Source organism: Photinus pyralis, unplaced genomic scaffold, assembly GCF_008802855.1.
Source record: "Photinus pyralis isolate 1611_PpyrPB1 unplaced genomic scaffold, Ppyr1.3 Ppyr1.4_LG4, whole genome shotgun sequence".
Classification (NCBI taxonomy): domain Eukaryota; kingdom Metazoa; phylum Arthropoda; class Insecta; order Coleoptera; family Lampyridae; genus Photinus; species Photinus pyralis.
The window spans coordinates 5,661,799-5,686,855 of NW_022170511.1; the positions used below are offsets into that span (position 1 = coordinate 5,661,799).

The 25,057-nt window shown below is 37.4% G+C and overlaps 2 protein-coding genes across 2 annotated transcripts in view; one reads left to right on the plus strand and one right to left on the minus strand.

Annotated features, from left to right (window-relative positions):
- Positions 1-25,057, plus strand: part of LOC116168013 — a 171,319-nt gene that overhangs the window by 51,253 nt on the left and 95,009 nt on the right. The window lies entirely within an intron of this gene.
- On the minus strand, positions 19,911-22,291 carry LOC116168670 (probable phosphoserine aminotransferase). Its single transcript, XM_031484613.1, has 8 exons — positions 22,052-22,291; positions 21,268-21,398; positions 21,100-21,215; positions 20,889-21,050; positions 20,746-20,840; positions 20,529-20,698; positions 20,209-20,475; positions 19,911-20,161 (listed from the first exon to the last, which is right to left on the minus strand). The coding sequence occupies exons 1-8, from the start codon at positions 22,127-22,129 to the stop codon at positions 20,029-20,031; spliced, it is 1,152 nt and encodes a 383-aa protein (XP_031340473.1). The 5' UTR covers positions 22,130-22,291; the 3' UTR covers positions 19,911-20,028.

The following is a 25,057-nucleotide window of genomic DNA, read 5'->3' on the forward strand; positions in this document are numbered from 1 at the left end:
TAAATAAAGTCACTTACAAAAACAGTTAATATGAAGCTCTTAAATACCTGGGTAGTAACTTGGGCTCATTCAAATACAAAACTGTTCTTTTACACAAAACACAAATTTATTCGATGATAAACTTTAACTATACCTTTAACTTTAACTATACCTTTACGTACCACGTACTTACAAAAATTAGTTTTTAACAGAACCAAAACCTGAGTTCTCTTTAACCCAAGGCTTTTGGTGATTGGATTCTCTCAGTAAGGTTCTCTCCAAAAAACCAATAATCTCCACGAGCTGCTGACAAGGTGTCTGCTAAAGATTTATTAAGCTGCCCCTTAATAATAACGCTGTGATACAAAGTGGTAACCGAAACAATACACAAAAGATTACGCTCATACGTTCGATAGAAACAGTTCTAATTACCTTTAAACCTTCAAAAAATCCATTCATAAACCGTGATGTCCAATCCAAAAACGCACAAATCACAATCACAAGAAAAAGCTAATTTTCGGAAACGTTTAATTTTTATTACGTACACATTTACTTCTTTAACTCGAACTTGACTATTTATTATCTACCGACGTACTCACAATCCTCCTATTCACCAAACTTTGTTTTATAATCTTTAGTGACCACAAACTGACTTTATTAACAAACAAGACTTTAATTACTAAAAAAAAATTTAACTTCACTTATATCCGACAACTCCAATATAACACCGCCAAAACCCCGACTTCCCACAAACGGCCGAAGGCGAAAAACCACGTTAAAACACTTTCACTTCTGTTAAACAACTCTTCTCTTTTTTTTCAAATCCGTTTTCACTTACTTATTATTTTGTTATTATACGCAATAGTATTCTCTTACGCGCAACACCTGCGTCCATCTTTTAGCGATAAGCGCAACTCTTATCGTAACGACCGGCTTATCTTAAAATTAAATCTCTCTATCCTTAACGTAACTTAACAAGAAAATAAGCAAATAGCAATACGACTGCCCAAACAAAAAAGTAACCATCGTCCAAACTATGTCAAAAACTACCCTCGCTATAGTTCACTTTCACGTTTCAAGGGCAAGAATTATTTGATAGCATCAGTCACACTTTTGTGTAAGTTATCGAGACTTTTGTGCCCCTCGTGCGGGATCTTCATTCGCTTTCAGTTGAGACACAATAAAACGGTCCACAATGGAATAGCGGGCAGTAGAAATTTGATAATTTGCCTAGGTCCTCCTTGCTTTCGAATACAGTATTGAAAGCCCATATGAACAACGGAAAGCAAGTAGCAAAACGATAGGTTAAAGATTTCCGTTGGCCCTAATTTACTTTACATGATTTTAATAATTATTGTAACGTGATTTATAAATTCGGGTTCGATTTATATCAATATTTATTAAACAAAACTAAAACACTATAAAAACCGTACAATTTATATTGATTATTTATATCACACACTTCGCAATTTATTTCCGCGCTCGATGTTTCATACGTACTCGATCTCGTTCGGTAGTAGACTCCCGCGATGTTCGGTCCGCAACCATTTATACACGCAAGCAATGTAAGTCCAGAACATTCGCTTAATTACCGGAATATTCCTATACAAATCCCACTATCGCGCGCGTAGAAAATTCCAGAGCGCCAAAGGCGACGTCATGTCTGGAGCGTTTCCGTTACACTGCCCCCTTCTTAATTCTGGACGTCTCGTTCAGACACTGCGTTAGTATTACTTTTTAATGCCTCGTGTCGGAATCTGCAGTCAGAGCCTGCTCGACAAACACCTTTCTTGAAAAAGTAACAGTCCACAGTTTTGCGGAGGGTCGTCCCCTGTGGGTTGAAGCAGCATACTGTAATTCGAACGCTAGTGTTTCTAAAAATCACTTCGATCATGGTTCGCACTATCTTCCAGTCCAACCCATCTAAACCACATCCAATCTTCGGGATCGCCAAGCTATTTATGTCATAGTATGCCATGAGTTTCTTTAAGCTTTTTAAAGCAGACCAGAGGTTTTCATAGGTGGGTTTGCCTTCTGACGTTTTCTTTGAAACCAAGTAGAACAAAGAGCGTTGACTATCTTCCAAGCGCAGTACTTTACCCACTCGTGGTCTTTGCTTTATCAACTCGTCTATTCTTCCAAATCTTTTCCGGAATACGGAAGCTATACCTCTACCCATGCGAAGGTCTTCGGCGACACAATGGGCGATGGAAACGTTAACCGGAAGCTCAAAAATATTTTGACAAATTTCCTGAGTAACGCCAAATCGTGCTTTCTTCCGCTGGGCGTAATTTGACATAAAATCGTTAAAGTTTGGCTCGATCCCAAAGCTGCGTTCCTCTTCTCGAATACCTCTAACTTCTTCGTTGTTGTTGGATCCGGCATATCGTGCGAGTCGATTAATGTGGACAACTTTCGGTTTCCGGTGGTTCATTCTGATACGATATATCACGTCATTTATTTTCTTGATCACCTCATACGGACCTTCCCATTGTCTTTGTAGCTTGGGAGAAAGACCTCTTCGTCTCTGTGGATTGTGCAGCCATACCAGATCTCCAGCTTCAAAAGTTTCATTGGCCGAGCGGAGGTTGTATTGATTTTTCATGCGATCGCTGGCAATCTGAATATGACTTCTAGCCAAGTCGTGAATATCGTTCATCTTCGCCTTTAGTTGGTCAACATAATTTTCACCTGCGACATATTCTTCATGGGGTTTACGCCCAAACTCGAGGTCACATGGAAGGCGTAGTTCACGACCCAACATAAGGCAGGCAGGAGTCTGACCCGTGGTCTCGTTGACGGCTGATCGATACGCCATAAGGAACAGGTGGAGGTACTGGTCCCAATTTTTCTGATGTTCTGCCACGACTTTTGAAAGATATTTACCCATCGTTCGATTCATTCTCTCAACCATTCCATCTGACTGAGGATGCAAAGGTGTTGTTCTGGTTTTATTGGCTCCTACCAATCGACAAACATCTTGGAACAAAGCCGATTCAAAGTTCCTTCCTTGGTCTGAATGGATTTCTATAGGAACACCAAAACGTGTAAAGAACTCCTTTACCAACACTTCTGCAACTGTTGCTGCCTCTTGGTTTGGAATGGCGTAAGCTTCAGTCCACTTTGTGAAATAATCCATAGCGACTAGGATATATTTATTTCCGCCATCTGTCTCGGGAAACGGTCCTGCGAAATCGATAGCAACTCGTTCCATCGGACTACCAACGTTATACTGCCTCATGGGTGCCTTCTTCTTGGAAACTGGTCCGTTTCCAGTAGCACATAACTCACATTTTTGACACCATCGCCGGACATCTTCTTTACGGTTGACCCAATAGAATCGCTCACGTACCCTTTGCAACGTTTTCGTAATACCAAAGTGTCCTCCGGAAGCGCCGTCATGCAATTTTCGCAATACTTCCGACACTTTGCTTCTAGGTACTACTAATTGCAGCGTCGATTCGGTGCCATCTTCACTTTCAAGGGTCCTATACAACAGGTTGTCTTTCAGAGTCAGGCTATTCCATTGGCCCCAATAACTCTTTACTTCAGGACTTGTGGCACTAATGTCTTGCCACCCTGTCTTTGTCCGTGGCGCATCCAATTCAGAACAGTTTTTATACTTGGATCGTTTTCTTGGGCCGTTTTGATTTCGCTTGGCTTCCATTCCTCACTCTCTACAGTTGTTCGCCGCAGATGGCCAATCTTGTCTTCTATTTTAGAACAATGTGTGCAGTTGTCCTTGCACGGTCTTCTTGACAATAAGCGTCTGCATTATTGTGAACTTTTCCAGACGACGAAATGTTTACAGTGAAGATCGGGGCTTTGTTTCTGCAGGTCGACGATAGCCCCTTCCTGTCGACCTTTCTTAGTTTTCCGACTGCTGCAATGGTTTTTGGCAGTTGCGGCGGACGTGTCCAATCTCGCCGTGGTTCACGTTTCTTTGCCAGTGACTGTATTGCTTTATTGATCTTTTCTTCCACTACTTTACTGACCTTTTCTTCAAAACTTCCAGAGCCACCTTCCTCTTCGATTGTTCTTACCCGGCTGCGAGGTTCCACCATACGTACTCGCGCACTTCCATGACTAGCTTTCTTGGCGGCTTCGAATTCTAACGCATGGGCCAAAGCTTCCTCAATTTTGTCGTGCCTAGCCAGTCTCAAAGCCTGCTGGGCATCTCCATCACGAACGGCATCGATAAATGTTTGTACAGCCAGTTGATCAAGAAAGCTCTCCGGTGCCGTAGGGTATGCCAATCGAATCAGTCTAGCGATGTCCGCTTCAAGTTCCTGCAAACTTTCTCCAGGTTTCTGCATTCGGTTCTTGACTTGGGCATAGTAAACTTGCTGAAGGTGTTTATCGCCATATCGCATTTCGAGTCGCGCTACTATTTGTTGGAAGTTCTGTTGATCCTCGGGGATGGTCCGCAACACATCCAGAGCATCTCCTCTCAGAGCAAGAATCAGGGCTGTAGTTTTGTCTTGAAGAGACCATTTATTTGCCGCAGCCGCTGCTTCAAACTGTCGAACGTACGTGGTCCAAGGAATCTTACCATCAAAAGTAGGTGGCTTTACTCGGGCTTGCTTCTACTCTTGTATTTGTTTCTGGGTCGACCTTCTTGTAATGAGTAGGCTGTGGCCCCTCAAGAAGACGGTCCATCAGTAATTCATCTGGGGCACTACTAGTACGCTTTTCTGTAGTCAGTCGCAAGAATTGCTCGCGCAGCTCTTCATACTTGTGCTCAATCTCAACGAATGTTGCTTTAAATGTTTTGGAAACTTCCGTAATTCTATCTTCAACTTTTTCTTCAATTGATTTAGAGATTTCTTCGATAATCTTTCTAGAATTTTCCTCCATCTTCTCGAACTTCTCGTCCATTTTTCTAGAATTTTCCTCAATCTTCTCGAACTTCTCTTGAATATTTCTAGAATTTTCTTCATTAATCTTTCTAGAATTTTCTTCCATTTTCTCGAACTTCTCTTCAAAATTTCTAGAATTTTCTTCCAAAATTTCTAGAATTTTCTTCCATCTTCTCTTGGTTGCTTTTCATTTCTTGTTGCAACACCTGTTGGCCATTTTGGATTTGCTGGAGCAAATTGAGCATCGTTTCTTCCATTTTAGCGGCAGCAGATCTTGTTACAGGCATACACAAGCACAAGCACTTAATTTAATCTTACTTTTAATTAATTTAATTAATCCCACTTCTGATACCAATGTAACGTGATTTATAAATTCGGGTTCGATTTATATCAATATTTATTAAACAAAACTAAAACACTATAAAAACCGTACAATTTATATCGATTATTTATATCACACACTTCGCGATTTATATTTCCGCACTCGATGTTTCATACGTACTCGATCTCGTTCGGTAGTAGACTCCCGCGATGTTCGGTCCGCAACCATTTATACACGCAAGCAATGTAAGTCCAGAACATTCGCTTAATTACCGGAATATTCCTATACAAATCCCACTATCGCGCGCGTAGAAAATTCCAGAGCGCCAAAGGCGACGTCATGTCTGGAGCGTTTCCGTTACATTATATAGTAACGCTCTCGACTAATTGTTAATAAAACTAACTGCCAAATGAATTTAGAAAAACCTTTCGTAAATTTTATGTATCTATGATAAATAATATCTTTCAATAATTAAGTATTTTTTTGGTCGTCCAACAATGACACTTATTAATCTTCTCCACTAGCATTACTTACACCAACGTAATTACAAATTTGTTCATTGTACTGTATTTAATTATTAATTACCAATGGTATGCAGTTCAACGTTGTCATTGTTAATTTGATGAAACAAATCCAAGACGTAAATGATATTTCTGTCTAGTCAACAATGTGCGCCCATTTGCGTTTAATCTAACAGACAAGCTCGCTTTGACAATTAGAAGGCAATTTCCAAATGGAGGAACAAATTACTTGTACAATACGCATCTGAATTAGAGATGGAATGGAATTCCATTCTGAATTTTTATTCAACGACAAGCTGCTAATTGTGAATCTGGTATATATAAGTTTAAAGCTCAAGCGTTCTGAAAATGCTCGCTTCTTTAAAACACCGTCGGGGTTGCTGACATGCCTAACTTTAAATAGGTTCTTGGATGAAACAAGACACCCTTAAATTTACTACACTTCCAAGTAGTTCAACAAACGAAAATGAACCGGATCAAAGTTTGGAGACTGGTCGGTACACCACAAATTTATTACGGCGTTAAATTGGGTTATCCAAATTAAGTGAAGGTATAATCAAAATTTAGGACGCCGTAAAATAAGCTAGGATGAAAGTGTTCTCTCATAGTTCAATTAATGTAAAATTAGAAAGGATAATTTCTTTAACTCTACTTCGTCTCAAGTTGGAAAATTTCGCGAGGAGCTGCACCGTGAAAAATCATTCCGCATCCGTAATTCAATTTTGCACTAACGGGGAAATAAAAAGTTTTGCCGACTTTACACAAAAATTCAATTACTTCTTAAGAGCCACGTCGAAAAGTAAGAAGATCGTCCTGATCCGCCGAAAAACATAACGTTTTAAATGAATTCGATTTGAGCGGTGTAACACCTCCTTTCAAAAATTTCAATCGAGTTACAAGCACATCGAAAAGAGTGATGAATTAAACATGCAATTTATTATGCTCGCACTTCACCTACTTTCGATTTTCCGCAAGGAGAGGTTTGCGAGCTCGATATTTTATAAGTGGTGGTTTGACAGAAGTAAGGGTACTAAAAGTGTGACTTTTTTTATACTTTCCGCCTCATTTTCATATTCCATGATTAAATTGAATCGCATCAAAGTTTGCTATATAGGACCGACACTTCCTTCAAAGGAAATATGGTTGCTTCGCAAACAGAATAGAATTTCCTTTGAGGGCACTAAGTGTTCGACTATAATGTTGCCGAAATTTTCGTTATCTCTTGCGGTAGGAAGGTCCCTCCTTATGTTTATACCTGACACTCCAATAAACAAGCATGTCATCCGATTCTAACGTCGCAAATTTCTCTTCGTATCTATTCTAATTGGACGAACTATGAGATCAAGGTGGAAATGGCACCCTCTTTTAAACTCCCAACATTTTAAACTTCAACAACTTAATTTAATTAAAAGTCAGTAGCAATACCTAACTTTCTTTAAGTTAAATATAAGTTTAAGTAATGATATCAAACGGAAAAGATCACGAATTGCGCTAGTCCTATGATTTTTATTGAATTTAGTTCTTGGTACGCGACTATTTTTAGATGAAACAGTTCAGAAATATTCTCACAAAAAATGTCAATCGATATACATCTTAATAACATCCCCTGATTTTAAACACTAATAAATTTGCCTATTCTGTCTCGTCACTCGTCAGCAAAAACTCACTTCTCGTCCTTGGTAAACAATGTACTATTTTTTATGCGTACGTCAAATGGGGCATTACGCTGATCATATTGAAGCAGCGAAGTATTGTTTCGTTGCTAGGAGCAGAGGAACGGAAAAGTGGCAGAGAAATTTTTCTTCTATGCATCTTTTCCGCTTCTCTGCTTCTTTTGATTTCTGTTGTTCTAGTGTTGACTAGCCGTCTATGTATAACCAATTCTCGTATACTAACCAAAAAATATAGTGGACCACGGACAAGTGAGATCCGCTGAAACGTCGGAATTTCCGTACTCGGCGCCTAGTACCCACGTAAAACTTTCGACTTCTGGTCCTTGGTAAACAATATATTATTTTCTCCATACACTGTACTATTAATTTATCTTGTTGCCTTATCTATATTTTTTTCTATGTCGTTAAGGGAGGTAATTGTAAATTACTTTCAACTTATTTTTACTATAGCAATCTGAAATTAATCTGTCGTTTTTCTCTTTTTATCTGATTCAATTTGCAATAAATCGCGATTATTTCCGCTTTAAAACCGTATAGAACTTGAAAACCCCGAAACAAACAACTACTTTTCATGAAAACAGACAAAAGAGATATGCTGTACCTGCGAAATACAAAAAGTTTTTCATTTACTTATTTATAACCACCTGTACAACAAAACGATATACCTAACTATATTATCAGCACTACCAAAAAAGAGGGATGCGAATAGCAGTGCGACGTAAAGCTACCCTATGTACACAAGATATAAAGGGCAGCAAGTAATTAATTGTACCATCCCCATTTTCTTGTACTGTAGTACGAAGGTCGAAGTTACGGGAAATGATAAAATCAACCAAACTTTGCGCTGTTAGTTTTTACAATCCCAAGGTGACGGCTTTCCTTTCAACTCTTAATTTTGAGTAATCAACTTTGCTGTACTATGAACTCTAAACAAAAGGCGTTTCAATATTCCTTTTCATCATTTTTTAAAATATAAAGCTACACACAATTTATGGCACTTCGCAATGAAATACAAAAGGAAATTTGTAATCGTCTTCTTTATTCTCGATTGAAACAAAATTTTAATGTCACTTAAATCTGTCGTTATTAAAGAATTCAATTTTGAGTAATACACATTTAAGTTCGAGATCTTTCAATTTTTAATTTGGTCACGCTCGCTGATGTATATAGAATTTATTTTTCTGGCGTGCTAAATTCGTATTGCAGTCCCTTTGTTTGTTTTTTTCCGTTTTTGCATTATCTTAGAATTTTTAGGTAGGTAGGTACAATGCTAGGAAACTTTTACCGTGATCTTACTTTAAAATATTTTTTGTTCATATTGGGGTTGAATCGGATAAATTAGAAGCCTGATCCCAAGAATGCTAAATAATATATTATATAGCATCCTTGGTCTGATCTGATCAATTATACAAAACATTTGCAGTGTGTCAATAAAAATAGAAAAGCTTTCCTTCAAATTGGCAGAGAAAATAGGAGCTCCAAAATAGTTAAAGTTTTTAGTATTTCGATCCTCTTTAAAATTTTGCAATTTTGATATAGGTACCATCAGTTGCTTACCACATTATGAGAATTATGCGGAAAAAAATCCAACTGATTTTGAATTACACGGTGGAAATAGGTCGTTTTAAGCTACTTATGCAACTTTGCAATATAAGCACAGCTAGGTAAAATTGGACTGACATCGCAGAATCCGAATATTAGTATACAGCCCCGGAGGCTCGGTGAGCCAATGAAAATTAATAAAAATATCGCCGCCATTACTATTCCGCCATTGAGTGGGCGCCATAAAATGATTTAGTGTTCAGAGAGGGGATTATTTTGCACAAAAATGTCGGATTTGTAGTTGTGGTAGCTCCAGAACGAGGTGTTGAAGGAAAATGTCGACAAAGGGCGATTTTCCTAATATGTTGTCGTGGTAATAAAAACTTTTAGGCCTCATATCGCTAAGGGAAGGGAACTTTGCACGGATTGTACATGCCGGGCCGCTGTCCACGAATGCCTATTCGATATTCTGATATTCAAACTAATTTCAGAATGAAGAGTGTCAAAGTTTTCACACTATCGCTGCATGAATGGCATTTCCCGAGTGCTTGCTTTCCACAATACGAGAACCAAGAACGAAAGCCGAGATGCGCTGCGGTAATATTATGCATAATAATGCACCCTTAAGAGTTTCTAGAACCGCAAAACTATGCTCGTCAGTTACTGTAAATACTCAAACTGCAATAGATACCATCCGTGCTAATATACTTGCCACACATACGACAGAAGGGTAAATACCCAAGTTCTTCAATTAGACATTCCTTTATGGCACTACGATGTTTCATCGAGACACATTGAAGTGGGGACAATATTCTGAAATGAGAGCCGGTAAGTTCTCTTTGGGAAGCGATTTCATGCGTAGCAAAGGAAGATGTATTAGTCGGCGTTGGAGTTGAAACGATAAATGACGGACGATGTGTGTTCGCGTATCAACGCGCATTACGGTATCTAAAATCCTATTAGCTCGCGATTCGATGCACACCGTATCTGCTTTGAAAAAATTTATGGGGGCTGTTACAATGTCTGATTTAGCATAAACATTAAATTCACAATTGAACTTGAAGTAATTGTGAAACCCTATTGTTAAGAATTTCGATTCTCGAGGTAGGGCCATCATTTCCAAAGATTAACAAACTTCGTGATTAAGAATCTTTTTAGATTCTATTCCTTTTCATCATTATTTTCTGTTTGATACATTTGAGTTTATTTGACATTATAGAATATCCGAGAGAATATCCCTACTGAAGAGAAACTGGTTGTCGTAAGAGTAAGAGAGGACTGTTTAACTGTTTAACCTCAACATATTCTATTAACACAGAATATAATGTATATGTTAACATATATTTTCACGATAGTAGATAGGGCGGTCTCCTTTTTGTGTAATTAACTTTTGTAATTAAATTTTATTAATTTGTCGTTGGTCTATGTAAGGGCGTGGGGATTATTTGTGTCATACGGGAAGGCAGTCAAGGTTGATTTTGTTTACATTTTTATTTTATTGAACGTAGAAATTTCTGGGAATTTTGTTTAGTGTTTATCTGTTATCAAATGTAAATGCTTAATTTAATTGACAGGTGGATGTGATTTATCGCCTTTTCTATGTAGCTAAGAGAGGAAATTTTATTTTTTCCTAGAATTTAACTCTCTTAATGTCTGATAAGAAATTGATTTATAAAAATTATTCGACCTCTATTTTCTGGTCTATTAACGTACGTTGAGGGGATAGTCTTTGTTGTCAATTGTGTATGATTGGTTGTTATAATTTTGATTTTCGGAAGAAAGGTTTTCGCCTTAAATAAGACGTGAAGAAGGAAAGCGTCACCTTTAGATTAGATTTGAAATTAGCCTTTTGCCACGTTGAGAGCAGTATTACGTTTGTTGAAGTTTTGAAATCATATTCCAGCTCTTAGACTATTTCTTCTTCTATACATAGAATTTTTTCATTCAATTTTCAATCATAATTCGCAATAGATAGTAGATCTTTCGTCAACAAGTCGCAATAGTTTATTGTTTTGTTCGGAATTGTACTATTTTCGCAGTTTAATGAAGCTCGACACTCACGCTCAGTCCGCCGACAGTCCATGTCAGTGCTGGCCGGCCGGCCATTATCGTTGCTGAATAGTACATTGCGATTTTATCGATGGGAAGAATTGGCCGGCCGGTCGCCTATCCGGGGCTAGTGAAAACAGGCCGGCTCGACTGACCGTTGCCTTTCCGTCCAAAATCTTTCGGCGAACTGAACGTGAGTTTCGACACAGATACGTATGACTAGAGGTAGGAGTGTCGCCTACATTTTTAAAGCGCGCCGCCTCATCCTGATTTGAAATTACATTCTACACGAAACGTATTCTGCGCCTCAAGGTAAATGCTGTGCTTAAAAAATTAAATTATGAAATCATTTTCGAAAATTAAATTTAGAGGAAATTGAGAAATGGGGTAGCGGTAGAGTTTAGATTAAATCGTGATAATCAAATGTGGGTGTACCTAAACTTTAAATCCATCAATTAGATGAGTGTACTGGTATATTGTATGCAAAATACGACTCGTCGTAGTAGTAAAGCCATACGCAACAGTGGTTGTGAAATGACACCACGCAATTTATTAACGTCATTATAAATATGCGGTCCACCAAAATTTGAAAGAAAGCATCTATGAATTTAGAGAGTAGTTTTTTAGCATAATATAAACTAAACCGAGTCCTACGATAAGACGGAATCCGTGCAACGCTTAGTGAGGATTCAGAAAGATACATTTGCGCCTGAGGATGGTAAGGTGTAACGACGCAAATAGTTACCCTCTGGCTCTAGTAAGCGGGGGGGCGCTAACGTTCCGCGGCCTACTCGTCCATAAATGCACTATCTTAAGAGGGTTCTAAATTGAACTCTCATTCCTCGTTTGAAGATTTAAAAAAATTACTGGGAGCGGAGCGGTTGCAGGAGAAACATTTTCCTTACCTTATAAAATACCTGTAATTGTGATGTGAACAAACGCCCTGCATGCGAACAGGAACATTTAATTTATTTGTTATTTCTGGTTTTATGTTTATCAGATCCCTCTCCGTTTCCTTGTGTACAGCTCAACGTTAAAGCGGCCATTTCTTTCTTACATACAAAATGTGCCAAATTCTTGACAAAAGAGCTTCCTAGCACAAAAAAATCGCACTTTTACAAGAGTAGCTTCAAAAAATGACAAGTGTAAGAAAAAAACGTTTCTCAGGAAAGTTTAATATTTTCCGGTGTAGAATAGGAATATTCAATAAAAAGTTTAGGTTTCTATTTGAAACAATTAATTGTCCTACATACACAGGGACAGTTATGTGAAAATTGTGCATAGTGTCATTAAATGGGCCCCTCGTTATGAATAATACTTTATTTATTTTATTTTATTCTTATTTTACGTGTAGCTGAACCCCAATAAATCATCCCCTGAAACTGATATCTTTTCTAGGCAAAAAAGCTTGCTTCAAAATTACCGTATATAACCCGCTATTTATTTCTGTTTTGTTCCGAATTACATTGTTATATTCGCACAAAAACGAAGTTCACCGTTTATTAAATTAATAATTCTAATTAGTTCACAGTAGTCGATTGATTTATTAGGATACGTTCTTTCGTAAATACCTTGGGCCCCAGATTGCAAAAATGAGAAAAACGTTGTTACGCGCATTTTCCATGGATTGATCAGTACTTCCCGAAAGGTCATGTAACGAACAATTTATGTCTACAAAGGGAAATAGGTTATGGCATAAATATTCTTATAAATAAGAAACTCAGCATTGCGCAGTCTGCGAATCCGCACACCTGATGTTTACGATATGCGATATTTTTACCTTTGCTAGAAAAATCTTTGGTTCAAATTTCAAAATACTGTCCCTATAAATTAGTAAATTGACAATGCACAGAATACGCATGCGCACATAGATTGATCATTTTCAGCATTGGTGAAGACTTCCAGATGTCAGTCTACTGTCTAGTAGTTTCAGCAGTGCGATGGCAAAGTTGTTAGAACACCTGATTATATGGTGTAGTTCAATGTTCAAATGCTCACCATAGTACATGGAGGAAGCACTAACATTAACCTTAGTAATACTAATAAGTAATAACCTAGAAATACTTAATCGAGCCAATGAACCTGCGTTCGTAACAACCCGATATCAAATTGATTTCTTTTAAAATACACTATAAACAGGTTGTCCAAAAGGATTATTGAAACCCCAAGACCACGGACACACTTTTATATAATATCTCTTCGAAAACAACTTAAGGGAGCATCCCCTCGAGGAATGCCAATCGACATCAACTAATCTTCAGGATGCAGTCGATATTTTTACCGACGTCATCCTGAAATCATATGAACATATTGCCAAGCAATTTTGCAAACATCCCTAGTGTTGCAAGGCGTGGAAGAGCTTTGTGGCTCGGTAGAATCACCCGCACCGAAACAAAATCATAAATAAACACTCACATTACGAGTACCATCCAGAAAATCTGTGCACCAGAGACGCAGTACAAGTAGTGGTTGCAATCGCCAAAGTTAGCAACAAACAATAATAAATAGTTAATACTGATAAGTTGGGATACGATTTCCCTTCAATTTGGTAGATTTCGGCCATTGTCGGAAGTTAGCGTTTTCCTATTTAAATCAATGTGAGCGAAAAAGGCGCTTCGGCTTCGGCGCGATGGCCTTTAATCGTCAAGGTTTTTATTACCGAATGCAAAAAGAACGAACTAAATATCTTGAAAACTGCAGGAATAGTTAAGGCCTCTGACGGATGGACAGACGGACGGAAAAGTGAACATAATAGCGCGTTCCAACATGAGTTGGAATTTTGGAAAATGCGCTAAAACGAAACGTTTCACTTTAAAAATTATTACTTTGGATTATTAGCGAAACATTGACCGCAGTAGCGAATTTCACTACTAAATAGGTAAAAGGGACGAAATTTTCATTCAAACAATCAATAAATTTGTGTTTATATCACGTTGCAATATTTATCGTTTATTAACCAGGAAATTAGAAATCAAAAAAAAATTAAGTTCCAATAATGGTATTCAAGATATTTAGTTCGTTCTTTTTGAATTCGGCTTTGGCCCCTCATCAAAGAAAAGTATTGAGAATTAATGTGAGCATGCGCAAACTGCGGAATGTCAAGTTTCTTGTTTGTGGAGATAATTTTTTGAAATTTAACCACAGATGCTTCTAGTAAAGACAAACATATCGCATATTGTACTTTCTTACGTTACATGCATAAGTTTTGCTTTAACTTGCAAGAGAGGGATAATATAAGTAATATAATATAAGATATATAAAAACCTCTTTTCCAATCTAGAAATGGACAATGAAACTTGGGTAGTACCATTGGGTTGGGATCCACAAAACATGATTCTAAATGGATGTACGAAGCGTGTCCATCGCAGAAATCAGCAGACACAATCTGCACAGGGGCTGATGACGGCATCTACTTCTTGTGATAATGAGAGCACAATTATGTCGAAAAAACGTTTTTGCTGCATGAAAATGAAAAAAGAATGATCCTTTCCGACCGACAGCCAATTTACACAATCACGTTCATTCTATCAAAATAAATCACCCAGTATATAGTAGTACTAGCACGTAAGGACGTTTATTGTCGTCAATATCAAATTATAGCTAAGTCAATATCTTAAAGAAAAGAAAGTTAGCTGACTAGTCGTGGGTAATACGTCAGCTGGTCACAACAAACATAAAAAATTTACAAGGACCCTGGTAAAGACGGAACTAAAGCTTTTACGCTCAAACCTAATGTATAAGGTATTCCACCACATACATTTTTTCTATAATTGCAAAAGAACAACTTCCCTGTACTTAATCGTAATGCAAACGCAAAGGAATATCCGCCCGCGCACGGTTATTAGGTATACAATCACGTTATTGTTTAATAGAAAGTTGATTGAACCACACGGTTACTTCCCAAATAACCCAACTACGTACATTGCAAATACATAGTACCTAGGGCGCTGGAACTTACATTTACGGTTCATGTGCGTACATTTCACGTACATAGTACGTTATTTTTGCTACTAGTACGTGTTATGTATGGTGAGAAAAGTACGTGTTATGTACGTATATTATAGGTACATATCGATACGTACGGCACAGTACGGGCCTAGCATGTACAAAGTAGTGCAACAATAACGTATCGTGTACGTGAATTGTACGTACATGAACCGTAAGTGTACGTAAAATGTACGCCCGTAAATCCAGTGCTGTACGTACTATGTATCGGCAATGTACGTACTTGTGTTATTTTGGAGGTGCATTGCCACCTCTCCCATTATCATTTCTCAGAGGAAGATATGCGCAAAGGAACGAAGCCCATATTTTATTCATTCAAGCAAGCTGCACTAGGCCTTGCTGAATTTTATATCCTGTCAGTGCAAAAAAGGTTGCTCTGGAAAGGGCACACGCAGAATGTCGGGTTTATGTGTGCTCCTTTGCGTTTCCTGCAAAAAATATGTGAAATAATTTGAAAGAAAGCGTTGTAATTTTTATGTCTATATCTCAAATGGTTTGAGCGTGAGAGCTTTGGTTCCATCTATATCTGCGACCTTGTATATATTTTGTAATGTTTGTGTGACAATTCTATGGTGTGACCAGTTGACGTATAATTCACCATTTTTTTTTCTTCGAGGTATTGGGTAAGCTATAATTTGATAAATTTTCATTCGGAAAGAAATGATTAAAATTCATTTTTCTCAGCGTGCTTGGGAGACCACCGCCGAAGCGCATCTGACATACTACATGGCGCTTCGTGCATACAACTCTCTGCAGCATTTTACGATATCGACAGAGAGAGACTTGGAAAATCTATTAATTGCTGGCTCGCGGACTGCTTATACGTTAGTATGATCAAAATTTTAAGTAATATCGGAAAAATTTTGCGACAATATTCAGTTTTCGTAATCAATATTAGGAAACAGTTAGCAAAAGAGTGGTCTGTAGTGGAGCACACTGTCGTTCTTATTTATTCACGTAAACACATTCGAGGTAGAAGTATGTCTCATAGTTATAATCGGGAAAAAGTTTATTTTTTTGACCTGTTCGACGTAAACAACCCCAATATGACAGCAATAGGTAAATTTAATTCCACGCGCTTTGAACGAACCTAATTATATTTTCCAACTCGTCCTTTTATTGAAAATGTACAAGCACTATATAAACAAACGATAGAATTAACCGAAAGGGCAATTTAGATAAAGTCGTGCGCAATAACTACTATTGAAAGGTTACATGAATGACTGATTCCATCAAAGCGCCGATTGAAACTAGGTATTTGCAAACTACTAAAATGAAAATACACGAAATTATTGTCAACCTCGCAAATGCCTCCCGGTAAATTATTCCTATTAATTACATGCTGCCTATATTTCTCGTTCTAAGTTCTCGCTGTTTCCTTATGATAAGGTGATGATGCTCGTTATTGTTGGGGATAAATGAAAACGTTTATCGTGGTGGTCCTCAAACTTTTCGAGCTCTTTAGAGCCAGCACTTTTGATTTGAAGGAAATGAAAGACTTAACAGCGTATGGCATGTGCTCTGCACCGTAGTGTAACGCGTAACTGTCCCGTGGATGACGGATTATTTCTTTACTTCTATTCATTAAGAGGTTTTGGTCACCTTATTACTAGGGACGAGAAGGCGCTAGAAAAACTGACAACTTGAGATAGTCTGCACTCGTGATGTTCCTTATTTAAAGAGACTCGTTCGATGTAGGGTGATCAAAAACTGCTCAATCGGACCGTTTCTTAAGCGTGCGCCTCTTTTGTATTCCGGTGAATAGTACAAGAAATTGAAAAATAAGTGAATTCAAGGGGCGTATCGTACGCACGTTGAGATTTTCAATAGTTGTGTCCACTTCGTATGTATACAATCTAGTCGAATGAGTCGAAAGCATCTCGGTTTAATTAAATGCGGTTGGTTCATCAATGGCCCAAACCGCCGTTTTCTTCACTAACGATAATAAATTAAGTCCTTTTAGTGCTACAAGTAGTATTTGACCAGCCTACGGCTTGCTGGATTACCTACTCTCAATTATACGCACAAGGTGTTGACTTTTTAAGTTCAAGGGCTGATAAAATAGGGAAGTGCGAGGAGAAGTGGTATCTAAATCTGCAAGTATTTTCAATGGCTTATTTTCCCTTCCGCAAAAATTTTAACGCTTCCAAAGCGTTTCGTGTTTACCCATCTACTGAAAGTAGAATTCCCTCTTTATTACAAAAAAAAAACGTCAATATTACTTTCTCCTGCAAAGAGGGAGACAAAATTATTTATTGATTCTAATAATCGTCGATTGGAATCTGTGTCCTGGAAATCGCCATGTAATTAATTTAGGAACTTCAAAAAAATTAGTGGAATGGAGTGAGCCAATAATTGTGCCTTTCCGATTAGTTTTGAAGGGCTTCGAGGATTTCATCCCCTTTCCCATTTTACGTTTTTAAAGTTGGCGTTAAAAGTGGGCATTAATATCGAAATCCGTCAATTCCTGCAATATTTATGTGGCGCTTCAGCCGTTCCGAATAATTTTTTGCAGATTAATAATGATTTAATGCCTTCACCTGATGCAAGCTGTGTATCGACTTTATATCAAAATTCAAATTTCGATCGTCCATGGCATTCGGTACATTATTTATTGCTGACGAGGTTAATCAAAGTGCAGTTACAATCATCTGTTTAGAATTGCTTATAAATATAAAAAAATTATATTGTTACTGTACCTCTTTGAATCCTTCTCATTTATGTATACCTACCTGCTCAAATCCGTTCGGAGTATTTCATCATTCAACTAATTCCTTTTAGATAAATATTTCCACGTTCAGGGGCGGACTGGCCCGGGGGGGCGGGTGGCGATTGCTACCTGGCCTGTAGGTCATAATGGCCCGTTCGAAATTTATAAGTATGTGCTGTATTTAGTTTCTCGCACTATTAATAAATTATTAACACGTTTCTCTCATTGTAGTCCAGTCAAATTAGCTCTAAAAGTAGTATAAACTGGATGTTGTCATTTCACTGAACGAAACCAAACTTATTCTATGTAAAAATATCCGCTGAATCGGAAAATCATAGCCCCCCTGGCCGGAAACGACCGGAACATATTGTTATAAACAAAAAACGAAGAGAAAATGTGAAAATTTCGTGTTTTTTCACATTTGACTGCCAATAGCTCGTTAACTATTGCTCTGAGGAAAAAAATGAATAGAAATGAACTTGTTTAGAATAAAATTTTCTATAAGATACAGTTGGCCCGGAACGCTCATTTTCAACTGTTATTGTTTTTAGGGAAAAATGTAAAAACAGTAATCTCTAAAATTAACACTTTGTTATTACTAAGTAAAATTCATTCGATCTTTTTGAAAATCCGTATTTAGTAACTACTTTTGATAACAAAACAATATGACAAACCAGATCACCGAGGTTTCATACTCATTGATTAATTAAATAAACAAGTAGAAAAAGAGATGGTCTGTCTTTCAAACTGGGGGAGTACAAGAGTGTTCTCAATTTTTTTATACATATTATAACCCTAAAACAATCTTTTCCAAAAATCTTCATTACAACTAAATACTTCTAATGGCCCGTACCTAATGCAATTCCACCTGGCCCCTAAGTACCCAGTCCGCCCCTGTATGCTTGTTTATTAGTTGATTTGAAATTCGCGCCAAGTGAGTGCACATCATGGCTGCCCCCATGTAGGTGTCATTTGTCAATTCAGCATTAGCAGTCCATCTTAATTTATAAGTTCGTGGCTCCTTCACACTGGGCGACTTAACAGCGCTGCTGAGCAGCAGGACAGGATGCAGTGCAGCGCTGCTAAATCATGCTAAACATGCCAGTATGAAGGGGCAGTTACGAGTATTTACTTTGAAATTTGCAAGTATAAGCATATGCTTTCTTTTATTCATACGGGCCAATTTCTTAATTTCAAACGTACATTAGAAAGCGCTACAATCTCACAGTGATTCAAATATCCCCACTAGCAAGGGTTGATAGTTGAATTATTATACATCCCCTTTGGTAAGGGTGCAGGGTAGGGGTATTTATACCACGATAAATTCAAGTTATTTTCTCATAAAACTCTTAATTATAGAGATAAAGTATAAAATTTGATTAAAACATCTAGATAGGTACAAATTTTAGAATTCTAAATATACAGTGTGTAAAGCGATGGGGTATACAAGAGGGAATTTTCTTTTAAATATTGATTTATGAAAAAAATTTATTCTTTATGATATTTTTTGCTTGCTTTGAAAGTACCAATAACGTATTTTTTAATAAAAATATGCTTTTGTAAAGCGAACCTATAAAAAGATATATGATTAAAAAACTAAAAAACCAACCAAATTTCTTTGGTTTTAAGGGTGGTACGGGGGAAGCACAGGGGTGGGAGGTCGAAACTTGGATTCTTAACCACCAGACATTCTTTCATGACAAAAAAATTGGAAATACTTCTCGTTTTGCAGGAAGTGGTCCATTTTCAGTCTCTATTTCCCGGATGGTTCACGAAAATTTTACCCTTTCCAATTATATAAAAAAAACAACATTTTCAAAATATCTTTTGTATATTAATGATTAATCATCACAGGCTTCATTTGGTAATGAAGAATGTGCTGTGAACATTTCAGCTTATTTTCAGCCTTATATAGGACAATTAATTCCTGCAAAGGCTTACAGCGCGTGCAAGAAAATGGAGGAACGGACGATTGCTCCACTGAAGCGGTCGTTTGAAATCAAGGACACAAACGGATGATTATCCCATATACCGAGGCTGATCTTTGGGTGGATTGTGGAAGTTCCTACCACCGTATACATGATTTGAGTAAATAACGTCTACTCACAACTTACAAGTAATTACCTAATACTTTTCTAGCACTAGGCATTGAAGTACCTACTGGTAGTTTCCTGAAAAGAAGTAGGTATGTGGGTAGATTCGTCTGTGTTGATATAGGACGATAGCTACCAAATCCATAAAGAATTGATGTAAATTTGTAATAAATCATTTATTAATTAAATCTATTTCCATTTACTTAAATTAATTAAAAATGTAATAATTTACTTAACTATTCAACAATATAGGTACCTGCCTTAACCGTACCAAATTAACTATTTCTAATTTGCATTGTCGATATATGCTCATGTCTTCGTTGAAATTCTTTCATGTAATTTACTAACGTTTGCACATCTTCGTATGTAACAGCATTATACAGCGAAGCTCGCATTCCACCTACCGATCTGAAAAAAAACAGTTAAAAGTGTTAAAATTGTAACAAATCTAGAACCTGTGGCCTTGGAGTTGAAACATCCTCAATTCCTCTGTTTCTTTTAGGAATAGTTTTTCTAACCTCTCATCACCATTTTCACCCCCTACTCTAAAGGGAATGTTCATTTTGCTGCGAGCAATTCTATCAATGGGGCAACTATAGAAATTATTGGAGTTTTCAATTGTACTATATAACAGACTACTCTTTGCGATTGCCTGCTCTTCCATTGCAATAATGCCCCCATTCCTCTGAATCCATTGGAAAACGCGCTCCATAACGTATACCCTATATTTCCGGTAACTTAATAGTTTAAACGTAACTATATGGTGGATACATACGAAAAGGTAGCGGGCGTGTTATGAATTGAATTTTCTTTGTTAACATTTGTGAAGTCAAATACTGAAGGACATATTTTCATGGGATTTCCTAGTAAATCTTCTCTCATAATAACCACCGTTACTCCTGCAGGACCAATGTTCTTCTGGGCACCGCCGAAAATACATCCAAACTAAAAGTAATGTGAATGTGAACCATTTAACGTTGCGATTTGAATACCTTGGAAACATCTACTTGTTCTGTCATAATACACGACGACATGTCCGTTACAAGAGGAACTCCATTCGTTTCTGGGATAAAGTGAAACTGGACACCTGAAAATCGCTCTTTATAAGATCCCTTTAAATTTTGAAATAGCTTACCGTCGACCGTTTCGTTTGCGCAATAATAGACGTAAGAAGCGTCAGGATTTAAAGTCCAAGTCGATTGATCTGGAATCTTTCCTAATTTTTTTGGAACAGGAAATGCTAGTCTAACCTCGCCATACTTCTCCGCTTCTTTAGCAGCTTTCGATGACCAAGTTCCTATAAGATGAAAAGAAGTGTCCAATTGATCACTCTGCAGTTAATTTACCCGTAACGCAGTAATCGGCCGTTCCGGTTCTATTTAACAAATTCATAGCGACGGCGGCGAACGCACCGGTACCCCCACCTTGAATGAACAGTATTTTGTAATTGTCCGGTACATTTCTAAAAATTAGAAGTTGTGAATTGATCGTCAGTTGATATAAACGCAACGTACAGTAGCTCCCGAACAGCAGTTTGAGCGTCCCTGTTTATTTTCCCATATTCTTTAGATCTATGACTCATCTCCATTATGCTCATTCCTGACCCCTCGTAGGATAATAGCTCATTTTGCACTTCCTCCAAAACCTGTTGAAGAAGTTTTTGTTCATAAAATACCAACGTAATATGTGTATTAACTAGTGAAACGAGATATAAAGTACAAGTGACGCCCTAAGCCAAACCAAGAAAGGTGCAGTGCATAAAGAAAGGCAACTAATGCATGCACAATGTGATCAGTATCAGATCTACTTTTTTAAACAATAGTTAATATTTCCGATCTCGAAAGACTGTTTTAGATACAACACAACATTTAACATAATAAGATAAGCGTCTATGGTAAGATTTTGTAAATGCTCTACATTTTGAATGTCACGATAGCACAATCCGTGCCTGTCCGTGAACGCGCCAGATAAAAGAGTGTGTTTAATTAATTTTTAATTTAGATAAACATACAAAGGTCCCACTAGATTAAATATCATCTCGAATGAGCAAATGACGTTTAGCTTGTTTGCATCAATTTGAAATCATTCAATAATGCCAGAAAATGTCTAAGAGTTAAGCTCATAAAAAATAATTAAATTTATATTTTTTATTTCTTTTAGAAAAATGGATTCAGGACTTTGGCCTAACGCGTGAGACCGGTAGGTATATCCGACGTTTAAACTCTTGCAAAACCCCATATATAAGAAATTGACACAATATCAAATAAAGGCGCTCATGACTTTTGTAACCCTACATACCTCCAAAGGTAATTTTGCAGGACCCGCTCCAAAATTTAACGATCTGTTGCTGGTTGTTGTCGCACTTCCGGCCCCCATTTCTACTTGTCACAAATTACACAAAACGTATCACGTATTTGGTATCGACTCAAAGGTACACCAAACTAAGCACTTGTGAAGTTTGATTACCTATACTTATATAAGTCCGGTTGGGTTTGATTAAAACGTTGAATTTAAAGTGGGGTGTTCTTGCATCAGCATTGATTGATGAAGTCAATCAAACTTATGAGCCCCGATAATCTGAAATAGATACATGTTTATTATTGTTAAAATGATATCTCGACCTTACACGAGACTGGCGTATACTTCTTTTTTTATATTATTCCGAAAGCATGATTTATTCCTAGATTTATTCAAATAAAAGTGATCATTAGTTAATCGTATCATATGCTTATTATTTTCAATGCCTTTTATAGGTACCTATTTTACTTTATCAAAAATTACGCAATAAATCCAATTAGCAAATCCCCCCCAAGAGACAGGGGACAAAATTTCGGGATTTAATGAAATTTGGTATTTAGATGTTGCTGTGTTTATTTCGTCTGGCAGGAAGAAATTTTTAGGAAATCTTAATTAAGATGGACAAGGGCGGTCCCTTTTTTTGTGTAATTAACATTCGTAAGTAGTTACATTTTATTACTTTGTCGTTGGTCTATGTAACGGCATAGGGATTATTGTGTCATAAATGTCATAAGAGAAATCGGTCAAGGTTGTTTTTGTTTACATTTTTATTTAATTTAACGTAGAATTTCTGGGTGTTGCTGGGCCTTTATATTTTATCAATTGTAAATGCTTAATTTAATTGACAGGTGGATGTGATTTATCGTTTTTTCTGTGCAGTTAAAAGAGATGAAATTTTATTTTTCCTAGAATTTAAGTTTGGATTTATCTCTTAATGTCTGATAACAAATTGACTTATAAAAATTATTCGACCGCTACTTTTTGGTCTATTAAAGTACGTTGAGGGGATAGTCTTTGTTGTCAACTGTGTATGATGAGTTGATATAATTTTGATTTTCGGAAGAAGGGTTTCGCCGTAAATAGGACGTTAACAAGAAAAGCGTCGCTTTTAGCCACAGTCAACGAAGAATTACGTTTCATTGAAAATAGGCTTTTAGCCACAATCAGAGCAGAGTTACATCTCGTGGAAAATTTTAAATCAGCTTTTTGCTACGTTCAGCATCGAGTTACGTTTTGTTGGAGAATTTATTTCGCTCCTTGCAAATTCCATCGTTGATTTATGGCCAGTTAGTACTCATTTGAAGCCACAGCCAGCATTGAAAGTTTTCGTTCAATGTGAGTTTAAAGATTGAAAAAGTTTCGTTTGTGAAACCGGAAGCCGAATTCGCGGTTATTTATTAAGAATCCTCAGATCTCTTATAGTTTTGTATTGTCGTCTGCCGTCCGTCCGTGTGCGCTCTAACTCTTTTTAAAAGTGGCCGATTGTGTTGAAATTTGGTGTACGGGTACTTTGGATATTAAGGACGGACGTTATTGATTTTCAGGAAGCTGGTTCAACAGAAACAAAAGTTATACGACTTCGAGTGAATCGGGAACAGGAAAAACTGCGGGCTCAATATAATAGAAATCAACTTATTTCATTCCCTAGGTCATGTATCGAGTTCGGACTTTCGCTAGATTATTCCCTATGACTCTTAGAAGTGTAACAATTCAATATACTCTTCTATGTGGTCTAGGTCAAAAGTTTTAGAGCAAAATGTACCCAAAATTATTCTTTACACATGAATTTGGAGTTGTAAAAGCTTGCAAACGCATTATCTTGATCCTGAAGGAGTACATCACGTGCACATTTGATAACCGCATGTGTGTGATTCCAAGATGTTAAATTATTTTTCTGAGGCCAAGTGGATTTTGATAAATCGCAATTATTTGCAGATCTTTGAATTGGTAATTTATGATCACCTGCATGCATGTTAATTTGAGCAGATAGACAATCCAACTCACTATTTAAATGAAATTTGATACATATGCACATAATTTATTTATGGATGCCCTCAACGGCTGATTACAACTGTTCAACTAGATTTGAAAACAAATTCACCGAAAACGTGTGAAGGATTATCCGTTTTGCGTCCGGTGATTTCACCGGTCCGTCAGTTTACCGGTCCCCTAAAAAAACGGATCGTGCGAAAGGGCCCAGGCGGCACGCGATTTTGGTTATCGATGCCGTTCCAGCTACAAATATAAATTGTGCACAACTCTTGTGCAGATAAAGCACATTTTTTAAACCGAAATAGCTTTTGTTTTGACATCACCAATGGATATATTTCTTGCAGACGTCTCAATAGTCAATCGCCCTTTGTGGTACCCTCTTCCCACAATCCATTCTTGAGGTTATAAGGGAATATACCCGATCACGATAAGAAGTCGAGGAGGAGGGCTATGGTTGGTAGAAATTAATTCCTCTCGTTGAAACCTTTCAGTAGAGTACCATGAAGGATAAAACTAGTTCCACTCCCCCCCTCCCCCTCTACCTCGTAGTTTGATAAGAGGACAGAAATAAGGGCAGTAGTTGGTAGAAAACGGTTCCTTTCGTTGAGACCTTTAGGTAATTAGAATACAATGAGAGATAAAATTAATTTTTCACCCCCCCCCCTTCAGCCCCGTCGCTCCCTCTTCTCGAAAAAGAGTCGCACGGGAAACTTATAGTTTTTGTACAAACCAATTTATTTCGATGAGACCTTTCATTAGACGTTTCACTTTCAAAAACAGCATCTCAGGAAATAATTCGTGGGGGGAGGGCTCCCCTTTTAGACAGCGAAATTTGATAGCCGTCTGGCACACCTTCAAGGTATAGGCTTATACTGCAAACAATTCCAGGACTCTAGGACCATTCCATTCCCCTAGAAGTAGTTCGAAACAGCAGAAGTGAGTCCGGACGGACGGATGGACGAACAGACAAAACGTAAAAATAGCACATTTTTTCTAATTCTTAAAAATGCACCA

Excerpts from the sequence above, each read along its gene's own strand:
- LOC116168670 (XM_031484613.1), bottom strand. The coding sequence starts at position 22,129 with ATGGGGGCCGGAAGTGCGACAACAACCAGCAACAGATCGTTAAATTTT. Across the intron at positions 20,841-20,888 it reads CGCAAACGAAACGGTCGACG|GTGTCCAGTTTCACTTTATC; the intron begins GTAAGCTATTTC and ends AGCGATTTTCAG. Across the intron at positions 20,699-20,745 it reads AACAAGTAGATGTTTCCAAG|TTTGGATGTATTTTCGGCGG; the intron begins GTATTCAAATCG and ends CATTACTTTTAG.